General features: G+C 45.2%; 1 protein-coding gene across 1 annotated transcript in view; it reads right to left on the bottom strand.

The window, feature by feature from the left end:
- Nucleotides 1–23071, bottom strand: part of C9H3orf20 (chromosome 9 C3orf20 homolog) — a 42849-nt gene extending 19778 nt beyond the window's left edge. The window contains exons 1-9 of the mRNA XM_076940130.1: nt 17081–23071; nt 15871–16011; nt 15070–15186; nt 14488–14501; nt 13998–14125; nt 12796–13065; nt 9047–9196; nt 7638–7758; nt 3096–3227 (exon numbers count right to left, since the gene is read on the bottom strand). Of these exons, the coding sequence (XP_076796245.1) occupies nt 3096–3227; nt 7638–7758; nt 9047–9196; nt 12796–13065; nt 13998–14125; nt 14488–14501; nt 15070–15186; nt 15871–16011; nt 17081–17558 (1551 nt within the window). The 5' untranslated portion in view covers nt 17559–23071. The remainder of the gene's footprint in view (nt 1–3095; nt 3228–7637; nt 7759–9046; nt 9197–12795; nt 13066–13997; nt 14126–14487; nt 14502–15069; nt 15187–15870; nt 16012–17080) is intronic.
- Between the last annotated feature and the right edge of the window lie 2884 nt (nt 23072–25955).

Raw genomic sequence — 25955 nt, 5'->3', positions numbered from 1 at the left:
ATCCCTAAACATGGCTGACTCCAGAAGAGTAGGCTCTGTGCTTTTTCTGTTGCTCACTTAATATAGTAAAAGTATGAAAAGTTTCCTTCTGTGGACTTTAAGCCTCAGGTGGAGTTAGTGGGAAGAGGAGTAGACGGATAATCAGGACAAGGACTAAGCTGGTAAGAACCGCCATAAAGAATGGCCCCAGTTACTAGCAAAGCCCGAGTCATCCTTCTGAGTAGCCCCAGCCGCTATTTCTGGGCTAATAAAGCATTTAAGGCAAAGCATCGCCTTGCTTCCAAAGTGCTGCCTAGATGAGGAGCCAAGCCTCGGGGCTATAAAAGCTGGGACTGCCGTTCTGCCTGTTGCTATGATAGGTAGCTCTCTCTGGCATGGGTGTCTGGGGAAACCATTTAAACAAGCTTCCCAGTGACAGAGATACTATCCTCCCCGAGTCCCAGCCTTTCTAGATAGCCATGCATTTTTACAGAACCAGAACCAAACAAGCCAGACTTGTGGTTGGAAAGACTGAAAATCCCAGAATAAAGTTAAAGTTGGGTTGGCCTTTACACATCACTATATAGATAGGGAAACTTAAGTTATACCAGGAAAGTGTCTGCACCAAGGTCCTGTGGTCTTTTCCTAACCTGGGCCCTTTGCCAGACTCAATGCCCTGAAAGTTTTCTTTGTCCTTGAAACTGCCAGTTCCAAGGGTCCAAGATGACCAGTTATCTGAGCTGGGAATTCATGCAAAAATAACTTGAAACGCTGAACCTTGTTGTTCAGGACAGAGTTTGGAAATCCCATTGCTCACAGGAAATGATTACATTTATTCATTTGTTTCTGTTCATCTAGTTATAAATATACATTATAGAAGACACCGTGCCTTTTTAAATAGAAGCAATTACAGACAGAATGCTTTTTTGGCAAGTCAGCCTTCTCCATTACTAGTGTGTGTCATCTATAATGCAACATGTTTTCTGAGGCTATTTTAATGCATCGGCCTGTTTATCTGTGTTGAATGTCCCCAAGATAGTCATGTTCCTTGAGTTATTGTGTCATTTTAAATAACTTGTCATCCTTCTACTTCCTGCCAGGCTGTGCCTTTGTGAGTCCCTTGATGGAGACCTACCCTCAACATTTAGTACTGTATAGTAGCTGTACAATGTGAGTCAGTTTAATGCCTGGCAGCCATATTCAAAACATCCTAAAGGTATAGTTAATTCTAATATTTATTTTCTCGAGTATATTTACAATGATCATTTAACATGCAATAAAAATTGGCAATAACTGAGAAATTTTAAGTTCTCTTCCCACTAAGTCTTTGAAACACAGGATGTGTTTTCACTGAGATTTCAAATCAATTTGTACTCCTTGCACTTCAAAGGTTCAACGGCCTTGTGTGACTGGTTCTGTGTCTGCCAAATTGGACAGCACAGCTTGGCTCTAGTTCTGGCTCACTACAGTCGCATTGAAGTAAGGCAAAACTCCATTTGAATTACTTCGTTTTCCCAGGCTGAGAGTGCACGTGAACACACAGACTTGAGAGTCATTTCCTTCAGCTCCTCTGGATGGTCTTTAAGTTGCTTATGTCATGGTTCTCAGAAAACACTGAGAGGTTATCAGACATAATTGGACATCATTTAACAACATCATTAGAAGAACCTGGAGCCAAATGGACATGGGAGAGGCATCAACATGCAAGCTTACCTACTCATCACGGCTCACCCATCTAGCCTACCTGCTTGCCCTCTATGCTTCCTTCCTCTCTTTCTTTCCCATGTGCTAGTTAAATACTCTACTTTGTACTGTACCGAAGCCCACTGTAGTTATAATTCTTGCTGCTGGTGTAGTCTTAGCTCACAGGCCCCTGAGTGGCCTTGGTGTTTCTGAGAGCTTTGGTAAACACCGTCTTTCCCCATGTCTCAGAAGCTCCCGTGTGTCTCCGTTATATGGCATGAACCAGGCTAGACTCACAACTGGTATGTGTTCTTTCATCCCTCCCATTAGACTGAAAGTTCCAGACTAGAAAGGAGCTCCATTTCTACATCTCCAGCAGCTATCATGATACACTGCAAGTGCTAATAAATGTTTGCTGGATTCATTAAGAGATTAATGAAAGAGAGGCGGTGCTGTAAAGAATGCAATGGGTGAAGCAGGCACGATGCTTTTGTTTACGGATATCGGGAGTCTTCTTCATATACTGTGGCTCTACAATGAATGCCTGCCCCATGCCTCTGTGTAACTGGAAGGTAGTCAGCTGTCTCTGAGGGACTGAGAGCGTATGGCATGCAATGGTAATGTCCCATAGCTTAAGAACACCTTGGTTGGGTCCTTAGAATTGATTATTCCAGCCAGGATGCCACTGAAGGAAAGACAGTACTATCTGTGATTCCTGCAGGTGGACAAGTATAACAGGGCTGGCACTGTGCAAACTGCTTCTCGTCCTAGGAACCAATCCAAGCAATGATTTCAACAGGTGAATTATAGTGACTGTTCACATGAGCTCTCGGTTAGCCCAGTCTTACTTCCATGCCAAGTGTTATCTTTTGGACACGTCAGAGTTTAGGGATAGCATCTTATTCATTTACTCTATCTTTTCTATGATGTTGTTTTGGCCGGGCCACAGTCAGACCAATGAACGGAAAGACTGGACTTAAAAGGTTCTGTTATATTTTTATCCTCTCAATAAATAATGGGGAAGTGCAGCCATCTCTCTGCTTATGGGATCTATATTCTCATAGATGTGAACATCTCCACAGAAACCTTGATCTGCTCAAGTCCCTTGTGTACATGGTATGGGATTCACCATTTCCTACACCCATGCCATCTCTATATTACCTGGCACACTAGTACAGTGAGGGTCCCACACCAGTCATTGCTTCACTGTGTGCTGTTCAGGGAGTGAGGCACAAGCAGACTGAGTGTGTTCAGTTCAGACACAATATCTTTTTCTGAGAAATTTCCATTCATGGTTGCTTAAGCATGGGGATATGGAGGAGCCTTGCATACAAGGTAGCAAGAGAAAGCCTGGCGTGGCAAGCTCTGCTGAGACAACTGAGTCAGGGCTGGATGTCCCACATGCTCTGCCCTACTCATCCACTTTGCCTTACCCGTTTGTCATGCAGCACGTTATGGGGGCAGCTTTTGGGCGACACACTGAGTGTTACCGTCTCGTTCATGGAAGTGAAGGTGACGGTGATGGAGTCCTGCCCCAAGACTGTGAGCTTCATTTGTTCATTCACCTGCAGATAAAGAAATCAGAACTCGTGGGTCTCTGTTTCTTCCAAGCCCAAAGCACAATCCTTTTTAGCTTGGAGCTGAGATGTGTAAGCATTCTGGATCTTGTGCTAGAATCTAACTTTCATAGAGAGGATAGAATACCAGTGTCCTTTGGAAATTTACTGAGAACCTCAGCAATGTCTTCCTTCCCTGTTCCTTCTCTTCCAACTCACTCTTGGAAACAGCTGCAAAGCTGTACAAGTGTGCCAGACAGGCGAGTCAGCTTGGGTCCTGCAGCCTGCACTGGGTACTCGTGGGTCCTGGATCAGACGGCCGCAACTACTCAGGCACCAACTGACTTGAATCTTGTTCTGTTACTAAGCTGTTCAGTTTCCTTGAATCTCAGACTCTTCAGCATGGAATATGTATAGAGCTACTGTTCAGTTTAAATGATTTTTGGGTTTTTGTTTTTCAAGACAGAGTTTCTCTGTGTAGTCCTGGCTATCCTGGGACTTGCTCTGTAGACCAGGATGGCCTCAAACTCACAGAGATCCATCTGCCTTAGCCTCCAAAGTGCTGGGATTAAAGGTGTATGCTGTTACCACCACCTGGCCAAATGACATTTTTAATGGCAGGAGAGTCTTTCTATGCCATAAGTGCTCCTGCCTCAGGATAGTTCAGAGCATGGGCAGCAGAGCGGCTTGTTTACTTCTCGACAGTTTGCCATTATTTATGAGCATCATTTATTCAAGGTGACTGAGCATGCAACCCTCCACTGCTGAGTTCCTCCCAGTCTTCAGGGCTCTGACCTACAACATCTCTTTCTCTACAGATACACCCCTAGGCTGTTCTGAATCAAGAGAGCTCTCTACTCTGCTCCTTCTTTCATTAGTCCAGATGTTGGCCCAGTAGTCAGGGCCTCCCTCATTGTCTCATCATTGAGTCTCTGCCTCATGCATGCAACCATCTGGATCTGACCTATCAGTACCTCAAAGACAATAAACCATCATGTGCCAAGCCTCTGAATATCTTCAGATTTGCTGATCACTCTTACTTAAAAGAAACTACTCACTCCTTGTCTAGAAAAATGTGGAACAGAGGTGTCATCATGAACTCAAGCTTTGCTGAGGGGCCAGGGTCTATTCCAGTTTTGAATCTTATTAATTGGGCAGTTATAGGGAAATCGATTGCCCTCTCTGTGCCTGGAGATAAGAACAGAGCTACCCTCAGAGGGAGCTCGGCATCCTTCCTGGGCCAAAATATGCATAAGGCTTAGCATGTTACTTTATTTATTTATTGTTATTTATTTATTGGCCTGCTCCCTGGAAGGGTATCTGCCCTCTTTAAAGTCCACAACATAGATGCTCTACAAACTTAGTCAAAGCTCTTCTTCCTAACCTGATATGTCTTTTCTCTCTCAGGTCAAGAACCAAATTATAGGCCTCACATATTCCACTGAGTCAAATCAGCACATCTAACACTGTACAGGACAGAGTCATAGGCAGTGAGGCAGCTCTCTAGCTCTGGTCTCTACTTCTTGTTAACCTTCCACGTTGAGGCTAAACTGAGCGTTCCTGCCCTTAGCTTAAAAGCTAAGCAGCTGCTCCTACTTCAAACAGAGTTGAACCAGCCCCTAACAGGTTGACCCTCCCACTGGTAACTAAAAAGTTGAAGAAGAAAACAAAACCAACACTCCCCCAACTACTACTCAGTGGCTGAGAAGAGTGAGCGATGCCAGGCAGATTTTGAAGAGTTGAGACTTAGGATCCTAAGGATGAGCATGGGAGAAACTTCTGTCCCAAAGCTCTATCTTGGAGGCCACAGTTACGGCTAAAGCTACCACCTTGAAGTAAGAGAATCCAAAGAACAGAACCTGGGCAACAGAAGTCATGGTAAAGTATGCAAAGACTGGAGGAGTGAGTCTGAGGAGAGCCTAGAATTCTGAGTGAAAACTTGTCCATATCTCTGGCTAGTACCCGAATCCTGCAAGAGAAGACAGTCTTAAGACAGCTCACAGATAGAGAAATTAAAAATATAGTGTTTTAAGCTTCTGTCTACTGCTAATGGGGAAAAGTTCATAGCTTCAGCCTGATCAAGTTCTTTGCCTTTTAGAACAAGAATATCCAATACCATTCTCGAAAAAGACATCAGGATTCCGAGATTCCACAGCATAGCAGTGGCAGTCTGTCACCCAAAGCTCTATGGTAGAAGAGGGGCTGGTAAATGGTGAGCCACTCTCAAGGCAACAGAGAGTTGACTGAAGCTGATATTTTTTTGGCACAACCAGGACACAGAGATCTTCACACCTTAGACTTTGAGACAGCTGATGTAACTATATTCAATGGTGAAAGGAAAAAATAAGCTTGTCATGAAAGCACTTGAGTTAAAACTGGTTAAAGATAGCATGCAAGGGCTAGACAGATGGCTCAGCGGTTAAGAGCACTGACTGCTCTTCCAGAGTTCCTGAGTTCAAGTCCCAGCCATGACATGGTGGCTCACAACCATCTGTAATGGGATCCGATGCCCTCTTCTGGTGTGTCTGAAGAGAGCTACAGTGTGCTCACATGTATAAAATAAATAAATCTTAAAAAAAAAAAAAAAAAAAAAAAGACAGCATGCAATCTACCCATAGCCTGATTCCTCATCTATTCATTGTGTCCCCTTTCTTTCACAGCAGCACATAGGAACTCTTAAAACGATGCCACACCGGACTCAACACAAAGCCTTTAGGAGTGCAGCCTCCTTTGCTGTACAGCTCCAGGATAAGGCACAGTGCTAAGTATCTGGGCATGGTGATGCATACCTTAATCCTAGCAATCGAAGACTGAGCAGAAAGATCATGAGTTCAGTGCCATTTTGTCTATATATTGCCACAGAGAGGCATTACTGTGCAGCAATTTCCTCCAAATTAAAACACTGTCCTGAGGGAGGACAGAGGCTCCTAATAATTAGGAAATAAACAAGCTTTCAAGTTCAGGAAAGCCAAAACTTAAGACTCACAGGGCCCTGCCTAGAGTATATAAGGGAGAAATGACTTCTGGGGAGGAGACTCTGGAACCAACTGAGCTGTCTGGAATGATGCTGGTACTTGCCAGCTGCCTACAAGCTGTGTACCAAACTCTAGGGATCCATCTTTTGTGGACTGTCACCCATGCCAGGGATGGCTGGGTGAGAATGCAGCAAGCTGCTTGCGAGCCATTCAGGCTTTTTTGGAAACTCTCATCATCCATTGATAAGTAACTCCAGTGAATTCATTTGTCAAGCCAGACTGTGGGAGAAACGTCTCTTTGGTTGTGGGTTCATGCCCTACCTAGGGTGAGCAGACATTTGTTCACATCTTCTCAGGAAAATCACACAATGGGGACTATTTTTAAAAAGCTATAAGGTCAGCAAGAAGGCTCGGTGGGTAAAGGTATATATGCCAAGATGGACAACCTGAGCCTTGGGATTCACATGGTAGAAGAGAACCAACTCCTGCAAATTGTCCCCTGACCTCTGCATGTGTGCTATGCCCTCATGTACACACACACACACACACACACACACACACACACACACACACGGGAAAAGAAATACATGCTGTATATTTGCTAAATATGTTCCTTACTTGGTTGAATTACTGTCTTGAACTCTGATAGCTGAATAACAACCATGACCTAAGAATTACAAAGATGTGGAGACAAGTGAATGAAAGCCTTACTTCTAGCATAAGCATACCAGTCTCCTTTGTGCTCCTGCTGGGACAGCTGGCTGCCTTACCAGAGAAGTCCTGCTCACTGAAGGTAGAATGTTCTAACTGTGACCCACAATGTTTGCTTCGATAAACAAGCTTAAGTACAGTGAAAGCTCCCCTCCACAGTCATAAAATGCAAAACCGCCTGAAAGTGGCCATGTAGTAAGCAGGAAAATTCAAAACTAACACACAGCCTACAAAAAGTTAACAAAACAAACAAACAAACAAACAAAACCCTACAAGTGAGCAGCTGGATTTTCAGAGCCCGAGCTCAGTCTAGGCCGGCTAGGATAAAATGAACCTGAGTTTTCCAACTTTTCAAGTATCGCTTGGTTCTTTAGTAGCCAGTTTTCTACAAAATAAAACAAAAGTAATAACATTTCTAAGAAAGTAAAAAAAAATAAAATTATTAAGAATAAAGCTGTCAACTACTATAAATGATGCCTGACAAAATGAAGTATATTTTATAATAAAATCAAATAAAAATCAAATAGGAGGGAGGTTGCCACGAAGAATCAGTTCAGTAACCTCCCATTGCTACAGGCTGGTGGAAAGCAAGTGAGTCTACTCTGGACCACTATTGACTGTCTCATGACCTCTGGACAGGATCAGGTGGTTCCAGGGCAGTGCTGCCTGACAGGTACTTCCTTTCAGTGCTGAGAGGCCCATGGAAGCCACCCCTACCGTGCTGCCCATGTACCTTATATTCCAGAGAGAGCAATGTCTCAGTCTTGCTGGCCCAGCTCCACCTGTGGACTATGTAGCCCTTATGGTCATTTGTGATCCCACCTTCTTCATCCAAAACCAAGACATATGGACAGCTGGGAGATACACAAAACATAGAAAGTACTTATAGGTCCGTCCTGAGAGAACCCCCTCATCACTACATGTTACAAATGGCCAGGGCTGGGAGAATCTGCCCCAGTCTGGAAGAAAGTTTCCCTGAACAACCTGAGGGAGGGAATGAGAGAGTCTGAAGCCTCCTGTGAGCTGCTTTACCTCTCCATTCTGTGGTCTAAGACTCCTAACACCAGCTGATGCTGGTGGGGGTGTCTGTGGAGAAGGGACAGGCTGACGCAGACAATGTAGGCTCAAGTAAAACCCAAAAGATGAAAATTTAATTTTTTTCTGTAGTCCAGGAACCTGGCACAAAGATATCAAGCACCAAAATGTGAACTAGAACATGTAAACATGAAAGGAAGTCACTTCTTCCAAAAAACAACTTACAAAAAGCCAGACAAAAATCAACTCTTGGCTGATAAGAGTATGTCCTGCTCTTTAGAGACCCTGTGCATGATGGGTAAACCTGCAATGTCAACTTGAGTAGTTTGGAAAGGCCTAGATTTGTGAGTGGATCATGCCTCTGGGTCTATTTGTGCTTTCAGAATCGAGCAGATCCTTAGGACTCTGTCCTAACCAGCAGATTAATCCTTGGATGGGTTCATAGTTATTAGTACTGGCATTATTAGGAGGTGGTGAAAGGCAGGAGGTAAGGCCTAGGCAGCAGAAGTTAGTCACTGAGTCGTATCTTGGAGAGGGCTGTATTTTGCTCTGATCTTTTTCTGTAAGTTCCTTTGTCTATTTCCTAGATGAGACGGGATGAGAACCACCCTAATCCACTGTGCTATGTCCAACTATCAGTGCTAAAACTGTGAGCCCAAGTAAGTCTTTCCTTCTTCAAGTTACATCAGCTGCTTTGTCACAGTAACGAGGAAAGTAACGGAACACCACTCATCTTGTTCACCTACTCCTGGGGAAAGTAACTTTTTCTATTAAAGAATTCTTCCAGGTTGAAGAAATGGGGATGTAGCTCAGTGCTTGCTTAGCATTTATGAGGTACTGGTCCTCAGCCCTGAAAACAACAACAACAAAAGCCCTGTGTGTCTGACCAAGAATAAAGATCTTAGTGTTCTGGGGTACCCAGTGGGAGACTTGGAGTGGGTTCCTTCTCACTGCGTAAAATGCAACACAGATCCAGCAACTGTGCCTCCAAGTACAACGTGTCCCTGCGGGACCGCCTCATCCTACCTCAGTGCCTCCCTACACTCCTCCTTTAACTTTCAGTTACCAGCTTACTTCCTGAGTCTAGACTTCCCTTGACCTACTCACCAGTTCTTCAGGTTGTAGTAAACACAGCCCAGGCCTTCAGCATTGAACAGAGCCAGGAAGGTATTAGGTATGTCATTAAAGAGGCAGGTGATGGGTTTCCCTCTGCAGCATGTGGGAATCTGAAGTAAGGCAATATTCCCGGAGGGATAGCTGGCAGATACAGTCAAGTTGAACTAACAGGATTCTCCAGTGCTGGCCTCAGGGTCCTCACAGACATGTGAAAGGATTCTTCTCTTGTGTACTGTTCCCTTCCTCCACAGATCATGTCTGTGCTTTGCGTGTGTCACAATTAAATAATTACAGAACCCAGCATGCTCCAGATCCTCCCTGTATCTACTTCTTATTCCTCACACTAACTTAGGAGAGGTAGTCCTATCTCCGTTTCATGTCAGTAGGGTTTTCACAGGTCTGGATGGTACTACAGACATAGACTTTTAGTGCTAAAACATAGAGATCACAGAAAAACCAGAGTAAGGAGTTCACCCGAGTAATAAATCTGAGATGTAGAAAATGCCTTGTCCCACCTCATGCCACAGTGAGTACAGAGCCAGAGCATGGTCTCCAGAGCCAGCAGCACTTCTAGCACTGTCAGGCTGTCTCCTCCTCTGGCCAGTCTGGTAGGAAAATAATAACTCTCCGCTCCTTTCCTAGCTCAGAGGCCTCAGGAATCACTGATCCTCAGAAAGGCACAGTGTTGGCAGCGTCTTCCTGTGTAGAACTGCAGAAGCAATGCTCCAGGTAGGAGGACTGTAGAGGTTGGCCCTGCAACCCATCTTCCTCAGTCTTTCCCACCAGCCAAATGAAAATAGAAATGGAAAGGGGAGAGGGGGTGATCGGCAGGTAGACATGACACAAAGTAACCTACCCGGAATTCTAGAGCTTAGGTAGGTAGTACAACGAGCAAAATAAAGACTTCACTAACAGTAACTTAAACAATAAAATTTAAAAAATCATTGTACTGGAAAGCCAATGAGCTGAAATTATTTGGACTGTAAAGAATAAAGGAAAAGACAAAACCTCAGGCCTGACAGCTTATGCCTGGAGTCCTAGAACCTGGGAGACGAAGGCAGGAAAATACTTGAGTTCTAGGCTAGCCTAAGCTACATACTTTCAGGTCAGTCTAAACTACGATGTGAGATACTATCTAATAACAACAACAATCTAAGAAAGAATAGAAGCTCAGGGCCCCTGGAAAGATGATCAGCACATATAAAGCACATAAAGGACACAGCAACATATGCATAACAGGAGTTTCAGAAATCCAGGGAAAAGGAGGAGACAGAGGGGGTAGCCAAAGAAGTAAAATACACTGACTGAAGCTGGATATGTTTGTGAACAACAATCCTAGAATTTGGGAGACAGAGGCAGGCAAATATCTCTGTGAGTTCCAGGACAGCTAGAACTACACAGAGAGTCCCTGTTTCAAAAAAGAAAGAAAGAAAGAAAGAAAGAAAGAAAGAAAGAAAGAAAGAAAGAAAGAGAAGAAAAGAAAATAATACTACCACCACCACCCTACCCCCCAAAAACCTGGAGGGAACACAAATCTTATTGACTTAAAACTTACCACAAATCTTTAATAATTAAAGCAATGTGGTCTGGCATAAGGATAGACATCAAAATTAGAACAGTGAATTAAAAATGAGCCTAAAAATAGATTCTTCCATCTATAGTCAATTTATTTTTGCCAAGATCTCCAGGACCATTCAAAGAGGGGAAAGTGGTCTCTTCAACAAGGCTCTGGGACAATAGGATACCCATGTACAGAGGAATGGGCCCTTGCCTCATACAAGATGCAAACGCTGGCTCAGAATACCTCCAGGATCTATATTAAAAGCTTCATTTATAAAGCTGCTAGAAGGAAACATGGGGTAAATGTCACGAACTTAGATTTGGCAATGGATATGAAACCAAAAGCATTAGCAACAAAATGGGGAAATTTGGACTTCATCACAATGAACAACTTTGGGGTTAGAACACAGCTCAGTGGTAGAGTGTGTTTGGCACACTGAAGCCTTGGGTGCAAGTCTGAGCAACTGCCTCACCAAAAGATAACCAACAGCTGGGCAAAGGGACTAGAAACACTGCAAAGACCATCTGCCAAAAGAAGCAAATGCAAAGTTACTCAGGATCACAGTTCCAGGGGATTCCAGCTGATTCCTGTGAAGAAGGGTAAACTGAGCACGGTTGGTTCTGAGGGCTGCACCAGGAGGTCGAAATCAGCTATGGCCTAAAATGGGCCACCACAAAGACCTATCAATTTTATCTGAGCTCTGTGTGCAAAAACAGAATTGGTGGCTAAAGCCAGCATTCTACAGAAACTGGGTGGTAAGGCAATGCTTTCCCGACACCTCACTCAGGAGGGATGCAACAGCTGAGGTGTACCTTAGCCTTTGAACACAGTGACACAGAACTTCTTTAAGATACTTGGTCCAACTCATTCATCATGTAACCAAGATAAGTAAGGCACACAGATTGAGGAACGTGGACAGGGTCATTGTGATGGCTGATGTGGACTGTCAGTGACAGAATTATGTAGTAAACAAGCCTCTGAGTGTGTCTGTGATTGTATTTCCTCCCAGAGAGGTTTAACTGAGGTGGAAAGACCCATCTTGAATGCAGACAGCACCATTCCATGGGCCAGGGTCCCAGACTGGATAAAAAAAGAGGAAGCAAGCAGAACATTGGGACTCATCTCCAGCTGTTTTCTGTGATTCATGTGAACAATCACTTCACACATCTGCCACCAAGCCTGAAAAGAAGGACTGTACCTTCCTACTGAGAGCCAAAATAAACCCTTCCTTCCCAAAATACCTGGTATGGTGCTTTGTCACACCAACACGACAAGTAATGGATATAGATAGGAACTGACCCTGGCCTCTGTGACTTCCAAGGAGGAAATAGACTTATTGTCAGGATGTCATCACTGTTGGAGTCACGTTGTGTGTTCCTGTAGCAATCCCCTGCTGGAGGGGATTCCACCTAGGGCACCTCAACATTCTGGGACAGGTAAGAACAAAGATCCCAGGCAACCCTTCTCCGGTCCCCTTGCTAGAAAGCTAACTTGTAATCACGTGTTGAACCTGGTTAATGCAGTGAAGAGTCAGAACTAGGGCAAGGGAGCCCCATGATCTCTCAAGCAGCAGCCTTCCATGGGCCATAAGGTTCCTGCAGCTGCAAGTCACAATTTACACATGTATGGATATAAACACACGTGCATATTTCTTGGAAGAAGGTCTATAGCACCCATTAGAGTCATAACAGCTCAGCTTCAGGTCAAACAAATGTTCAGCAACTGGGATGAGGGCTTAGACTCCAAGCACTTAAACCTTAATGGTGAAGCACAAGGACCACAGGGATAAAACGATTAGTAAATAAGGTCAGGGAAACAACCCTACCCAAACCAGTTAGAGATACTTCACCTTTCCTCCCACTAGAAGTGAATCGCCTTGTTGGTAGCTTCCTCTCTCCTGGCAGAGCCTTGAGGGCAGGGATCTGCCTGAATGGACAAACTTCTCACAGGTATCAGGGGCTTGATATACACCTGTTGACTTGAACTATACTGAACTTGGACTCTGAACTCTTTCCTCAGTCCCTCCAGAGCCTGACCTGGACTGACACTTATCCCCGGAGCCTCCTCACCAGGCTTCTCTAGTTGACCAAGAGTCCCTAATGAACAGTTAACTGTTTCAAGCTCAGAGCTTCTCTGGGACTAAGTTGGGGAGAAAGAGTAACAACCATCAAAAGGATATTAAATGAAAGAAGAGCCGTCATAGAAAGTGTAATGCAGCTTGATGGGCTTCTTGGGCCCCTTCCACTCTTGAGAATGGCGGCCCATTTGAGCATGCTGGCTGGAGGGCTGGTGAAGACTGGAAGCAGCAATCTGAGTCCCCGCAGCGACAGGATGGTGAGAGTCCCCCTTGGAGGCCAACATTAAATGAGAGGGTATCTTTGACCTGTAGTTGCGTAAAATCATGGGGCAGGAGGCATTCCTCCCTCTCCACAAGATCCTTTCGGCTTCTCTGTGGGAAGGAGATGAACGCATCTTCTAGGGGCTCGGTTCTCACTCTCCAGAGAGGTTCTCTATATAGCCCCTTCCCAACATCCAAGACTCCCAACCCCAGTCCCCTTGTCCTAAAGCACATATCCCCATCCTTGTCTTCCTCATATGCAAAGGTAGTATTTTTAGGAGGGAGTGGGAAGGTGTCAGTGCCTTGGGAAGATCAGCCTTGTCTGATTGTTTGGTCCTACAGAGTGGGGCTATGCACAGAGGGGACTCTGGAGCAGCTGGAGACAAACTACCCTTCACCCACCATCCTCAGGTTCCAGGTGGGTTTATTTTAGAACGCCACAGTACAGAGGTAAACTGGTTAGCTGCTCCTCCCAGTGACCTGGCCCAGTGATCCCAGAAGACATAGATGTGAAAGGGGGTTACTCTTTATGAGCTGGGCCATTAGAGAAATGGTTTTCTGCTAGCGTCACAGTATCCCCAAATAATATACTGTCAATCACCTATGTGAATGAAATTGTTTTGAGAGAGATTTTTTTTCTTGAACACTTAGCAAATTATGCCCTAAAATTACCACTTAGGGCACAAAGCCTATGAACTGCAAGGAGCCACACAAACGACTTCCTTGGGTGAGGGAGGATGTTGCAGAGAAAGAGACAGTTGAACAGGAGTGGGCTAACAGCAGGGCGAGCTCCAGAACTGCTTGATTTTCTTATCTGTAAGCTAGATGGACCTTGTTTCTCTTCTCTCCTCTTCTCTCTCTCTCTCTCTCTCTCTCTCTCTCTCTCTCTCTCTCTCTCTCTGTGTGTGTGTGTGTGTCTGTCTGTCTGTCTGTGTGTAAAGGACATAGTTGGGCTGACATGGAGCATGCACTCACTGCTGTGACACCCATCTGTCCTTGTGTCCCATGTCCTGTGGACACCATCCCCATATCTAGGCACTCACATGTGGCGACACATGTCCTGCAGCTTTTCCCGGGCCTCGGGGCAGGGGTCAGGCAAATCAACAATAGAGCTTTCAGGAGGGGTTCGGGCTCGGACGGGTGGAGGCGAGGCATCTTCTACAGGCTTTGCCTTGGCTGTAGTTAGAGGTGAGGAGTTAGATAGATAGATACAGTGGGCTTTAGGGATGGGTTCTTGAGTATCACATTCTCCTGGGAAAGGGCTGCGGAGCATGTTAGGAGCCTCTTCTGTGCTATGCTGCAATAGGGATCATTGCCTGCTAACTCAATCAGTCAATAATTAAAGGTACTTCAAAGACTGAGGAGCACAGTGATGGAACAGCAGCAACAGCAATGAAGTGGCCTTAATGCCGATGCTTGCACAGTCCCCTGTAACCAGTCCCCTTTTACCAAGAACAGTGAAGCATGAGGAAGAAAGCCATACAGGTAGCCAGGATGGGTGAACAATTGGCTTCAAGCTTCTCAACTTCTAGCCTTACCTCCAATATCTGTGGAAATAAAAGGGGCAGCATGAGCCAACCCTGGCCCTCCTTCACTACCCAATCCCCTGCACCCCCCCCCCACGGCTGTCTAGCTCATCTGTCATCAGAGTCAGCAGGATGGATGGAAGGAAAGTCCTGAGGCCGTTCCTAGTCTCATCAGACTCCTCCCATGCACACTTTCCCTCTGGAGCTTCTTCCTCTCATCTGCTATGTATTTCCCCTGACGTTCCCTCCCTTCTGGGTGGGACTCTTTCAACATGACAGGGGAGTCTTCTGTAGCTTTGCTTTCTGCCCACACATAGTAGTCCCTTCTGGAACACAGAACTGGAGCCTAATAAGTTTGGGACACAAATTCCACTATTTCCCCAATGATGGTGTAGCTGGGCAGAGATGTCCCATTCACATTTGGGATACTGCCTGGGTTAAAGGACTAGATGAAGCGGGGCAGCCCCGGGGGAATGGAACACAACTGTGATGCTGTGACTAGATGTGCGGCAGCTCTGGAGTGCTTAAGAGGACCTGTGTGTCACAGGCTGCTGAATCTCTGTGACTAAAGATGCTACTTTTTCCTCACCTTTCTTCCTGCTTTCCTTTCCTGTGGAGAGGGAGAAGCTCAGACAGGCTGTGGAAGTCTGGTAGACCAGCTGGTAAGGTGTGTTCACTCCCATAGCAGAAATGTTCATGGAGGATTCTAGGGAAGAAGAGTGGGTCTTCTTTACCATATTTAAAACGTCAGCTAAATTATAAAAATGTACAGTATTCTTCTCTTTTAAACAGCGAGCCAGCTATTCCAAAGTTACCCATAGTCATAAACCAACCAGGAAATCTTGTAAGGAAAGAACTCATTTTGTTGCTCACTATGAAACACTATCTGCATGGACCACAATTTGTCTTCATTGATGGACAGTTATTTCTAATCTTTCTTCCTCTCCAAACGATTCTGTAACGAGCATTCTTGTAGGACTGCTTGTACTCATGGAGTTGAGTGATGGCTGGCATTGGGAGCTGATTCCCATATACCATAAACAGCTAAGTTCAGACACAGCGTCAGGATCAACAGCGGTCTGAGGAGTGACTTCCCCACTTTGAGTCTGTGTACTAAAGGGCTACTCTGCAAACAACCAACGGGAAATCTTAAAACCTCGACGACAGACTGCTAGAAAGCACACCCTAGGGAGGGCCTGAGGGACTAGACTGTTAGGTGTGAGGTGCACACATTTCCACCAACAAACAGACTGCCCTCCGCCAGAGGTGCATGAGCTCTCCTTGCCAGCAGCGCAGCATCCAGAGCCGCCTCCACCCTTGGGAACCTTTACCTTTCTATCACCTTCTCATCAGCACTGTTTGCACTTCTTCCCTATAGGAGGACACCCACCTTTCCCCAGCTGGGCTGCACTTAGGCAGTTTTTCCCAATAGTGCCAGTCAGGCAGTCAAAGGCCATCTCCTTCGCATTGAGATGGAGAAGCTGGCTGGCCTCCACAAAGCGCTTGGTGATGTCCAGAGGATTGGCACCTGCTGAAGGAATAAGCAAAGGCAGGGTTTTCCTCCCAGTATAGCTGACTCTTTCAGAAAAGGGCCTTTACAAATGGCCCAGGAAATAAAGGTGAAGAAGACCTTACATCCTCCTGATGTAAGGATGAGGAGCTTCTGATATGCACGCTTGGTTGGACAGAGTTCAAGATCCAGCAGGCAGCACCTTGCTCCCAGCCTACCTGCTTGCCTGCCCTCCTGCTCCTCTACCCCTGTCCCCCTACCTGGCCCCCTGCCCCCTGCCCAGCCCCCTGCCTGGCTCCCTGCCCCCCTGCATGCCCACACCTAGAGGCTTCTGCTGACAATGCTTTAGGTTCTTCCCAGCCCTCAGTTTGGAGGCACTGGGCTCTTAGAATTCCTCTGGCATTGGTTGAGCTAGACTCTTGATTCACAATTCCATGTCTCCACTCATCAATGAAGCTCTGTCCACCTCTACACCATCACCCCAAACCCTCCCTTCAGCACTGCCAACCTCTCACCACCACCACTGCTAACTTTTGAATGGGTACCCCAGAGATGGGTAACTGGAAGGAAGGGAAGGTGGGAGAGCAGGGGGAAAAGGGGAGGGTACTAGGTAGGGGAGAAGGAGAGAAGGAGGCGCACTTCTTGCAGCAGACTCATAGCCACCCCACCCCCATTCCCAGTGCATACTTATACAGGCTAAGTATCCCTTATCCCAAGGTTTAGAACCAAAAGGGTATGGGGGTAGAAGAAGTTGGTGTTTTGAAGTATCTCCCTATAAACACTGAGATATATGGAGATGGTACTCAAAAGACATGGAATTCCCTGATGCTTCTTGTACACCCTGTATACAGATTAAATATTGTCTTACATGTAAATTATCATGCACTGTCAGTGGACTATTCCATTGTGGTATCATATGGGCACTCAATACCCCTCAGACCACAGAATACTTTAGATTTTTGTATGCTCAACTCATACCTGTTGGGGTACATGTGGTATAAACACACACACACACACACACACACACACACACACACACACACACCCTACCTAGCTGTGTAGAAACAGGGGAATCTGTGAGCAGCCTTACCAGAGGCAGACTCCACCATGGCCTTCATCTTCAGGGAAAGCAGCTCTGTCAACAGGTGGATGGATTGCCGCTGGAACTTGTGCAGGGTATCTTGGCCATTGGGCATCAGTTGAGCAGGGGTGGAGGGAGTGGGCATGTTTTTGCTCTCCTTGGTGGCTGAGAGCAGTAGTGGAGGTGGTGGGGCAGGTGGGGGCTGCTTCTTCTGCGTGGGGAGGACCTGCACTGGGATCACTTCTGCAAGCACCACTGTAGGAGTTCCGAAGGAGATCACCAGATCCTGAATCTCAGATGCAGTGGGCACTGCAGGGTCGCTGATGAGCTCCTCCCAGGTGAACTCAAAAATATTCCTAATGCCTTTTGGGATGGAAATGCCTGCGTTGCGGCAAACAATGAGGAGTCTGGAGACGTGAGCCAACAGTTTGGGGGCTGAGGCTGAGTACTGCAGGTACAGTTCTCGGTTACTTTTGACCTGGTTCATGTCGTCTGGGCAAGCATACTGCTAGGTGACACTGTCCATCTCAAAGGAGAGGGACACTCAGCTGTAAAGACTCAGCACTCTGACAAGTGAAGAGATGGATCAGAAGCTCTTACCTACGGAGAAGTCGTAGGAAAAGATGGAGTGCACATGCAGAAATCACCCTCAAAGGTCACTGAGTGTCATCAGTTTCTGTCTCAGAGGGATAAGGAGGTTGCTGGTCATTCTTTCATGCTAGAATAAAGCATTGCTCCCCTCCTTCATCTTCCCAGGAACAGCAATGTGAGTGGGCTACACTAGGACAGGCCTGCTGCTGAGGATGAGTCCAGAAAAGTTCCAGAGAAGGTAACAGAAACTGAGTACCAAAGGTAGGACCCTTGGGAGCTAGATGAACAAAAAGGGCCAGGGCAAGGAGGGAAGTCTCACCACACCTTTCGTAGTTAGCGACCTGAGGGTGGAGGATCTGCCTGTGGTCTATTGACAAACGCCTGTAAAAACAAAAGGATGTCATTGACTCTCTCCAGAGACAAGGAACACGGGAGCTCACAAACCTGTGGTGGGCATCCAATTACTTGACATGCACAGACAGTAAAGCCTGAAGGACAGTGCAACCCCATAGTTCAAAATCTGATACCACAGGCCACATCCCACCAAGCCTAGGACATTGACAACTGGAAATGCACTGTTAGAAGGATGCCATTGACTGGAAAATGTATCACTGTAGCAGAGATGTTACAGTGTGGAAAATGTATACCCTTTCATTAGTGGACCGTGGAAGGCATTTTCCCTTGTCAACAGCTGCTCAAGGTCTCTCCGTGTTCAAGTAAACATTGGGGTGGGGGGCCTTGAACTTAGCAGATAACACATTTGTGAAAACATACATTTTAAAACATACATTTTTCTGGATTTTATGCCACACAAATTTTTCTGGATCTTATGCTACATAAGAACAATGCCTGATTGCTTATTTCTGAGGGCCTTCGTGAGAATTATGAGCCTCTACAGAAGGGCAACATGCAGGAGTGTCCATTTAGAGAAACTCAAGCAGGACTTTCTTTCTTTTCGTGGCCTTTCCAGCATCTTCCTTCAGTGCTGACTCTTCTCTGTCATCTATCCAGAAGCCAATCCAACATCTTCACCATGATGTCAACCATAAGAGCAGAGGGCAGGCTGCTGGCTGCATCCTCTCACCATCCTTGGTGTGAGAGAAGATGACTAGTCATCTCTTTTTCCACTTTTCATCCTGACCACCACTTTTCTGAATAGGCAGTTCTCTTTGCCTTTTCAAGCTCTAACCTTGGGAGCCATCCCCCAAGGTCACCATTCCAGAATAGTTTCTCAGGTAAACACCTGCAGAGCTTACACTGAAGGTCCATGGCACTCCTCTCCAAGACTTTTGCTGACGAGGAACCAGAGCCCTTGCCTTGATTGGGAGATGGCTGTCCCTAGATTCAAAGCATGGAGAATTCTGCAAATACTACACCACTTTCCCTGGCCTTTGAGATATCTTTGCCCATCTATCAGGAACAAAGTTCCCAAACAACGAGAGTCCCATAGGATAAAGCTAACATTCTACAGGCTTGAAGACAAAGTGGTTTCCTGTGTCTATTTGCTGACCCCTGGCATTGCCATTTCTCAGCTTTGCAGACACAGAAAAATAGATTTGTTCTGGAATGATGAGTCCACAGAACAAAGATTCCATTCAGAATCTCAGGCAGCAAGGCACCAAGCCAGAGAGGTCTGGCCTTAACTGTACAGGGCAGATGATGATGATGATATTTCTTCCCCCATCACTCCCACCATCTCCCCCGCCTCCTTCTCATTCCTCTTCAGTCAGGACTCAAATGAAGAAAGAGGATGATTAAGCAGCCGCTAGAATTGTTCAATGTTAACTGTTTGGGAAACTTCTCCCCTATCCTCCTAACTAGTTCCTACCATTTGAAGTTAATTATGAAGACATACCATACAAATAGATAAATGTATATATGTGTGGTTATGTGCAGATGTATGTGCATGTACATGCAAGCACCAGAAGGCTAGAGGTCAATCTTAAGTATTGTTCCTCAAAAGCCACACACCTTGTTTTTTTCTTAGTGGGACCTGGGAGTCACTTGCAGGCTAGACCAGATGATCAGTGAGCCCCAAGAATCTGTCTCTCCCCAGTACTGGAATTACACTCCCTACTATAAAACACACTACCACACATGGCAAATACGGTACTGGGGGTCAAACTCAGGTCCTTACGCTTCACAGCAAGCAAGGTATCAACTGAGCTATCTCCTAGTACCCCATATTTGGCTGTTCTGGAATTTAATATAAATAGAATCATGAATTATGTGGTCCTTCTTACCCGCTGAGGAGCTATTGGCATTTGATGGCTACCAGAGGAAGAAGTCATGTTTGTCTGAAGATATGGCCACTGGTTTGTTTCACGTGTTCCAGTTGGACCCATACCCATGTACATACCACCTGCACTAATTGTTCTTGGTGGGTATGGTGGTTTAAATGAGAAGTGTCCCATGCTCGTGTATTTGATCACATGGTCCTGAATTGGTGGCATCACTTGGGGGAGGTTATGGGAAACTTCAGGGAGGTACAGGCTTGCTGGCAGAAGTTTCATGGGGGGTTGGCTTTAAGGGTTTATAGTCAACTTATCTAACGTCCTAATCTCTCTCTCTCTCTCTCTCTCTCTCTCTCTCTCTCTCTCTCTCTCCCTGCTTTGGGTGTATAGAGATATAATCAGTTAGCTTTCTGTTCCTGCCCTTCCTGGATGCATACATAGGCTTTCCCTCTGGACCTCTAAGCCAAAATAAACTCTTGTTTCTATAAGTTGCTTACAGTCATCGCATTTTATCACAGAAATGGAAAAGTAGCTTTAAAAGCAAAGAAGAAGAGGAGGAGGAGGAAGAGGAGGAAGAAGAGGAAGAGGAAGAGGAAGAGGAAGAGGAAGAGGAAGAGGAGGAGGAGAAAGACATAAAGTTACCAGGTGAAAAGATTAGGGAAGTTCGGAGGAGGTTGGTGGGAAGCAATGGGGCTCAGTGATATGGTCAAGATACATTGTATGCATGAATGAAAATATGTATGTGGTCTTATGTGAAGATTTGTTTATCATGATGCTTTTAAATGTTATCCATGATAGTCTAGGCATGGTGGCACACATGCTTAACACCAGCAATTTGGGAGGCAGAAGTTATCGGATCTCTGAGTTTGAGGCCAACTTAGTCTACAGAGCAAGTTGCAAGTTCCAAGACAACCAGGGCTACACAAAGAAATGCTGCCGATTTTTTTTTTTTTTTGTCATGAGCTGGAGACATGAGTCAGCAGTTCAGAGTGACCCAGGTTCAATTCTGAGTACCCACATGGTAGCTCACAGCCATCTATAACTCCAGACCCAGGGTATCAGTCCCCTCTTCTGGCCTTTTCTGGTACTGCACAAAGAGTGCACAGACATATGCAGATAAACACTCATATACAAAACATATAATTTTAAAAAATTTAGCCATGTGGCAGCATGCGTAAATATTTCATTACTCTTTGGGTTTTATTGTTGTTTGTTGAGACAGTCTCACTGTTGCTCTGGCTTGCCTGAAACTATGTAGACCAAATGACCTCAGTAGTCCCAGATATCCAACTCTCTCTACCTCCTGAGTGCTGGGATTAAAGGTATGTGTCATGGGGCTAGAGGAATGGCCCCGTGGTTAAAAGCACTGGCTGCCTTTCCAGAGGACCCCGGTTCAATCCCCAGTACCAACATGGTGACTCACAGCCATCTATCTAAAACTCGGTTCCAGGGGATCTGATGTCCCCCTCTACCCTTAAGAGTACCAGGTATGCATGTGGTGCATAAACATATATGCAGACAAAACACCCATACACAAAATAAAATAAAAAAGCATGTAACACCATGCCAAGTCTTGTTTTGCAGTTTATCATTTTGTTTGTGCGTGTGTGACATGTATGTGAAGGTCAGAGAACAACTGTATAGAGTTGACCCTCGCCTGCTCTTACATGGGTTCAAAGGGTTGAACTCAAGTTACCAGCCTTGCATAAGTATTTACCTGTGAGCTATCTTGCTAACCTTTATATTATTTGTGTGTGGCAGGGGAACACGTGTGGGAGGGGACATGTATGTGTGTGTGTGTCTGTGTGTGTGTGTGTGTGTGTGTGTACATGGAGGCTACAAGTCAGTTTTCAGTGGCTTTCTTGATCATTCTGTTTCACATTTTTCTTAGACAAGGTTTTTCACCAAAACTAGACCTCACTGATTGGCTACACTGGCTGGCCAATGAACATTAGAGATCCCTGTCTTTGTCTCTCCCCATCCCTATCACTCCCTCACACCACACTGGGGCTGTAGCTGTGCCAGGTAGGAGTGATAGAGGGCAGAACTCAGTTCCTCACTGCTTGCACAGAGGCAATTTATTGGTTGAGCGATCTCGCCAGGGCTCAGTGTTTGCCTTTCTGAAGAACTCCTAGACTTTACCAAAGCAATGACCCTGCTTCACAGTCACCAGCAATGTTATGGAGGTCCCAATTTCTATATGCCCTTATGGACAGTTTTGTCACTATTATTGTTTTGATTCTGTTTTGTCTGGTGGATGTGAAGTTAGTGATGGGATTACAATCCCATGTGTCTAATAACATCAAACACTTTTTCACATGCTAATCAGGTATTTTTTTTAAACTTGAAAAACATATCTACTCAGACCTAAAGGCCAATTAAAAAAATGTTATTTTAATTAAATGCACAGATAGTGTTTTGCTACACTGTGCCTATAAGAATGAAGCTGTTGTGTAGACTTGCCTTTAAAGGAGGCTTATCTTTAAAGACTTATAATTTGTTTTTTATTTCATAGGGGGTTACAGTTAAGAGATTGCCTTGAATCTCAGTAAAACTTTGGACTTTTAAAAGGTGTTGGGACTGAAAGACTTCAGGGACTTTAGAAGCTGGGCTGATCTTTAAAGGAGGCTGCCTTTAAGGGAGGAGAACCCCACTTTTCAATCGCTCACTGCCCTGCTCACATGGCTTGCCTGGAATGGGTAAGATGGGGATACCTCTATCTCTAGCAGCCATTTTGAACCATGAGGTTACCTTGAAAAAGGGAGTCATGAGCTAGGGGTAGCCATAAAAGACAACAGAATCTAGACTCCTGATAACATTGTGGAATCCCGTACCATCTTTTTACCTGTCTCCAAACATCTCTCACATGGGAAGATGGGCCCTTTGCATCTTGTGTCTACAACCCCCTTCTTTATTCAGATCTCTACTCTTGCCATCAAATGTGATTTCTGAGTAGCCATCTTAGGTCATCCCAGCACTCCTCCTTGTCCACCTAATTTGATTCTGCATTCAATTTTCCAGGATTGAAACATGAGTCTTTCCCTTGGGAAACTTGATGTCAAAAGTAAGAATGAAATGAAACTGGCTTACAACAGGAATCACACTACCAAAAAAAAAAAAAATGTGTAAGCCGGGTGGTGGTGGCGCACGCCTTTAATCCCAGCACTTGGGAGGCAGAGGCAGGTGGATTTCTGAGTTCGAGGCCAGCCTGGTCTACAGAGTGAGTTCCAGGACAGCCAGGACTACACAGAGAAACTCTTGTCTTGAAAAAACCAAAAAAAAAAAAAAAAAAAAAAAAAAAAAAAAAAAAAAGTGTAAAGGCCATGGACATCTATCTATATTAGTTGTTTCTAATGCTGTGACAAAATGGCATGACCAAGACAACTTATGGAGGGAAGGGCTTCTATTTGGATTCATGGCTCAGGAAGGTAAACATCATTGTCACCATAGGGAAACATGGCGGCAGGAAAGTGTGGGGAGCCGACAGAAGGTGGCTATCATCCTTGCAGCCATCTTGAGCCATATACCCTGACAAGAGACTTGTTTTCAACAGCCTACAACAGCTGAGCACACTCTGATAACATCTTGTCTTATATAACCAGGATTTTCCCTTGGGTGTGTGAGACTTAAAGGTGTGACTTAGAGAGGAGACTTAAAAGTGTGACTTGAGAAGTCAGATTTATAAAAGGTGAGAGGCAGACAGAAGAGGGGACTGGAAACTTGGAACCTAGAGGCACTAGAGATTAGGAACTAGGGACTAGGAACTAGACACTTGGGACTTGGACAGGGAACTAGGGACTTGGACAGAAGAAGAGAGACTTGAGAATAAACGGGACTGAATCACACCCTGTCTGGTCTCCATTCTTCGTGTCCACCCTCACTCACTCTCTTGCTGAACCCTGACCTGCAGACCGGAGCAGCAGTATGAACCAGGACAATTTAGCCCCCAAAGCTTTTGGCAGTTTGGGTTCCAACATTGATAGAGCAGTCCCCGCTCTATCATACTTTTTATCATAGAGGAAAGTATGATGGTAGGAGCTCGAGAGCTCACCTTCCAAATGTCAAGCAGCAAGCAGAGGGAAAACTGGAAAGGGCACATGTCTTTAAGCTCCCAAAGCCTGCCTCGATGACATTCCTAAGCACAACTGTGCCACAAACTGGGGGCCAAGTACTCACACTCCTAAGAATATGGAGGACACCTACTGTTCAAAGCTACCACATTCCACTCCCTAGTCCCCATAGTCTCCTGGCCTTTACATAATGCAAAACAATCAGCCTGACTTCTAAAGTCCCTGTAGTCTTTCAGTCCCAACACTTTTTAAAAGTTCAAAGTTTTGCTGAGACTCAAGGCAATCTCTTAACTGTAAACCCCTATGAAATAAAAAATAATTATGTATGTCCAAAATAAAATGGCACAGGCATTCATTACTGTTTCAAATAGGATGACTGGAGACATAGTGAAAAGTCCTGGATCAAAGCTAGACCAAAACTCAGCAGGGCAAACTCCAAATCCTGTAGCTCCATGTTTCCTATCAAAGAGTTTAGATGGCTACGTCTCTCAGCTCTGGGCATTTCTCTCTCAGGCTGGTTCCACTCCCTATGTTCCACTCTCTCTGGCAGATGTCTCACAGCCTTGATATCTCCAACACACTGAGGTCTGTGATGCAACATAAGCTTCGCTTCTACAGCTTCACACAACGGCCTTCCATATAGGGACTCCCCTTCCATGTGCCTGGCTTCGGCAGCTCTCTGAAACCAGAGGAAGATTCCACAACCTCTTAACTAGCGTATCCTTCATGCCTCTAAAACAAGCACCACATGTACAATACCCAAGTACAGTTCCCAGCTTTGGATGAACCCTCCCCCACCCCAATCACACTTGCTGTACTTTTTATTTTTCCTTTCTAGAAGCAGAAAATTCCCCATGGCTTTTGTTTTCACAAGTTGGAAGTTTAGCTAGATGAGGTCTCTCCCTGAGGGTGCCCTTCCCTTTATTTTACTACTTATCAGACCTCTTGTTAATTTCCCTCTTTCAACTCGGCTTATCTGTAACATCAAGTTTCCTGGTGTTCTTTATCTTCTCAAACTACATTTTATATTTCTTTCTGCCTCACTTGCTCTCCTCACTGCCTATGATTACTAGTAACTATGCAACAGAGTCAATAGTAGGCTTTCTTGAAGTCTCCTCTGCCAAAGAAGTTAATCCACTGCTCTTAGATTTAGTCTCACGCAAGTTCTTAGAAAAGTAGCCACATTTTTGCCCAAATATCACAAGCATGGTCTCTAGTACACTTGCTAATATGGTTCCCCTCTGAACCTCTTGTGTTGGGCCTCCACAATCCCACACAGCTCTCAGCACTACTGTATTCCAAGTTCCAACTAGGATGGCCCATTAAACTCTGTTTAAAGTGTTCAACTGCTTTTCTAGTCTAAATTTCTACAATTTTTTACATTCCTCAAAACAGACAAACAAACAAGCCAACAGCACAGTCAGGTTTGTCACTGCAATATCCAACTCCTGGTACTTGTTACTTTTTACTGCTGTGATAAAATTCCATGACCAAGGGAATGTACGAAGGAAAGGATCTATTTGGGTTTAAGGTTCCAGAGAGAGAAGCATGATCATCTCAGTAGGGAAGCATGGCAGCAGGCAGGCATGGCAACAGGAGTAGCTTTGTGCCTGAATTTCAATTTTCAAGCTGCAAAGAGAAAATTTAAAATGGTGCAAATCTTTAAGTTCTCAAAACCTGCCTCAGTGACATACCTCCTCCAGCAAGGGCATACCTAAGCATGCGTGTGCATGTGTCCATTCACACAAAAGCACACACACACACAGTGTACAAACTGGGATCAAGTATTCAAATGCTAGTGAATACAGAAGGACATCTATCATTCAAACCACCAATAACATCAAAGAAAAATGTCAAAAGAAGGCAGACCAGAGGGTGTTCCTAAAGCTTAGAAGTTACCAGGCAGATAGGAGGAAAAAAAAATACATGATGGAATAACAGAGCCCTCTGAGGGATAGTGTGGCACAGTGGGCACAGTGGGCCTGGAGG

The sequence above is a fragment of the Arvicanthis niloticus genome, chromosome 9 (assembly GCF_011762505.2).
Source record: "Arvicanthis niloticus isolate mArvNil1 chromosome 9, mArvNil1.pat.X, whole genome shotgun sequence".
NCBI lineage: Eukaryota > Metazoa > Chordata > Mammalia > Rodentia > Muridae > Arvicanthis > Arvicanthis niloticus.
Note: the sequence above shows the minus strand (reverse complement) of the source record. Positions and strands in the feature narration are given on the sequence as shown.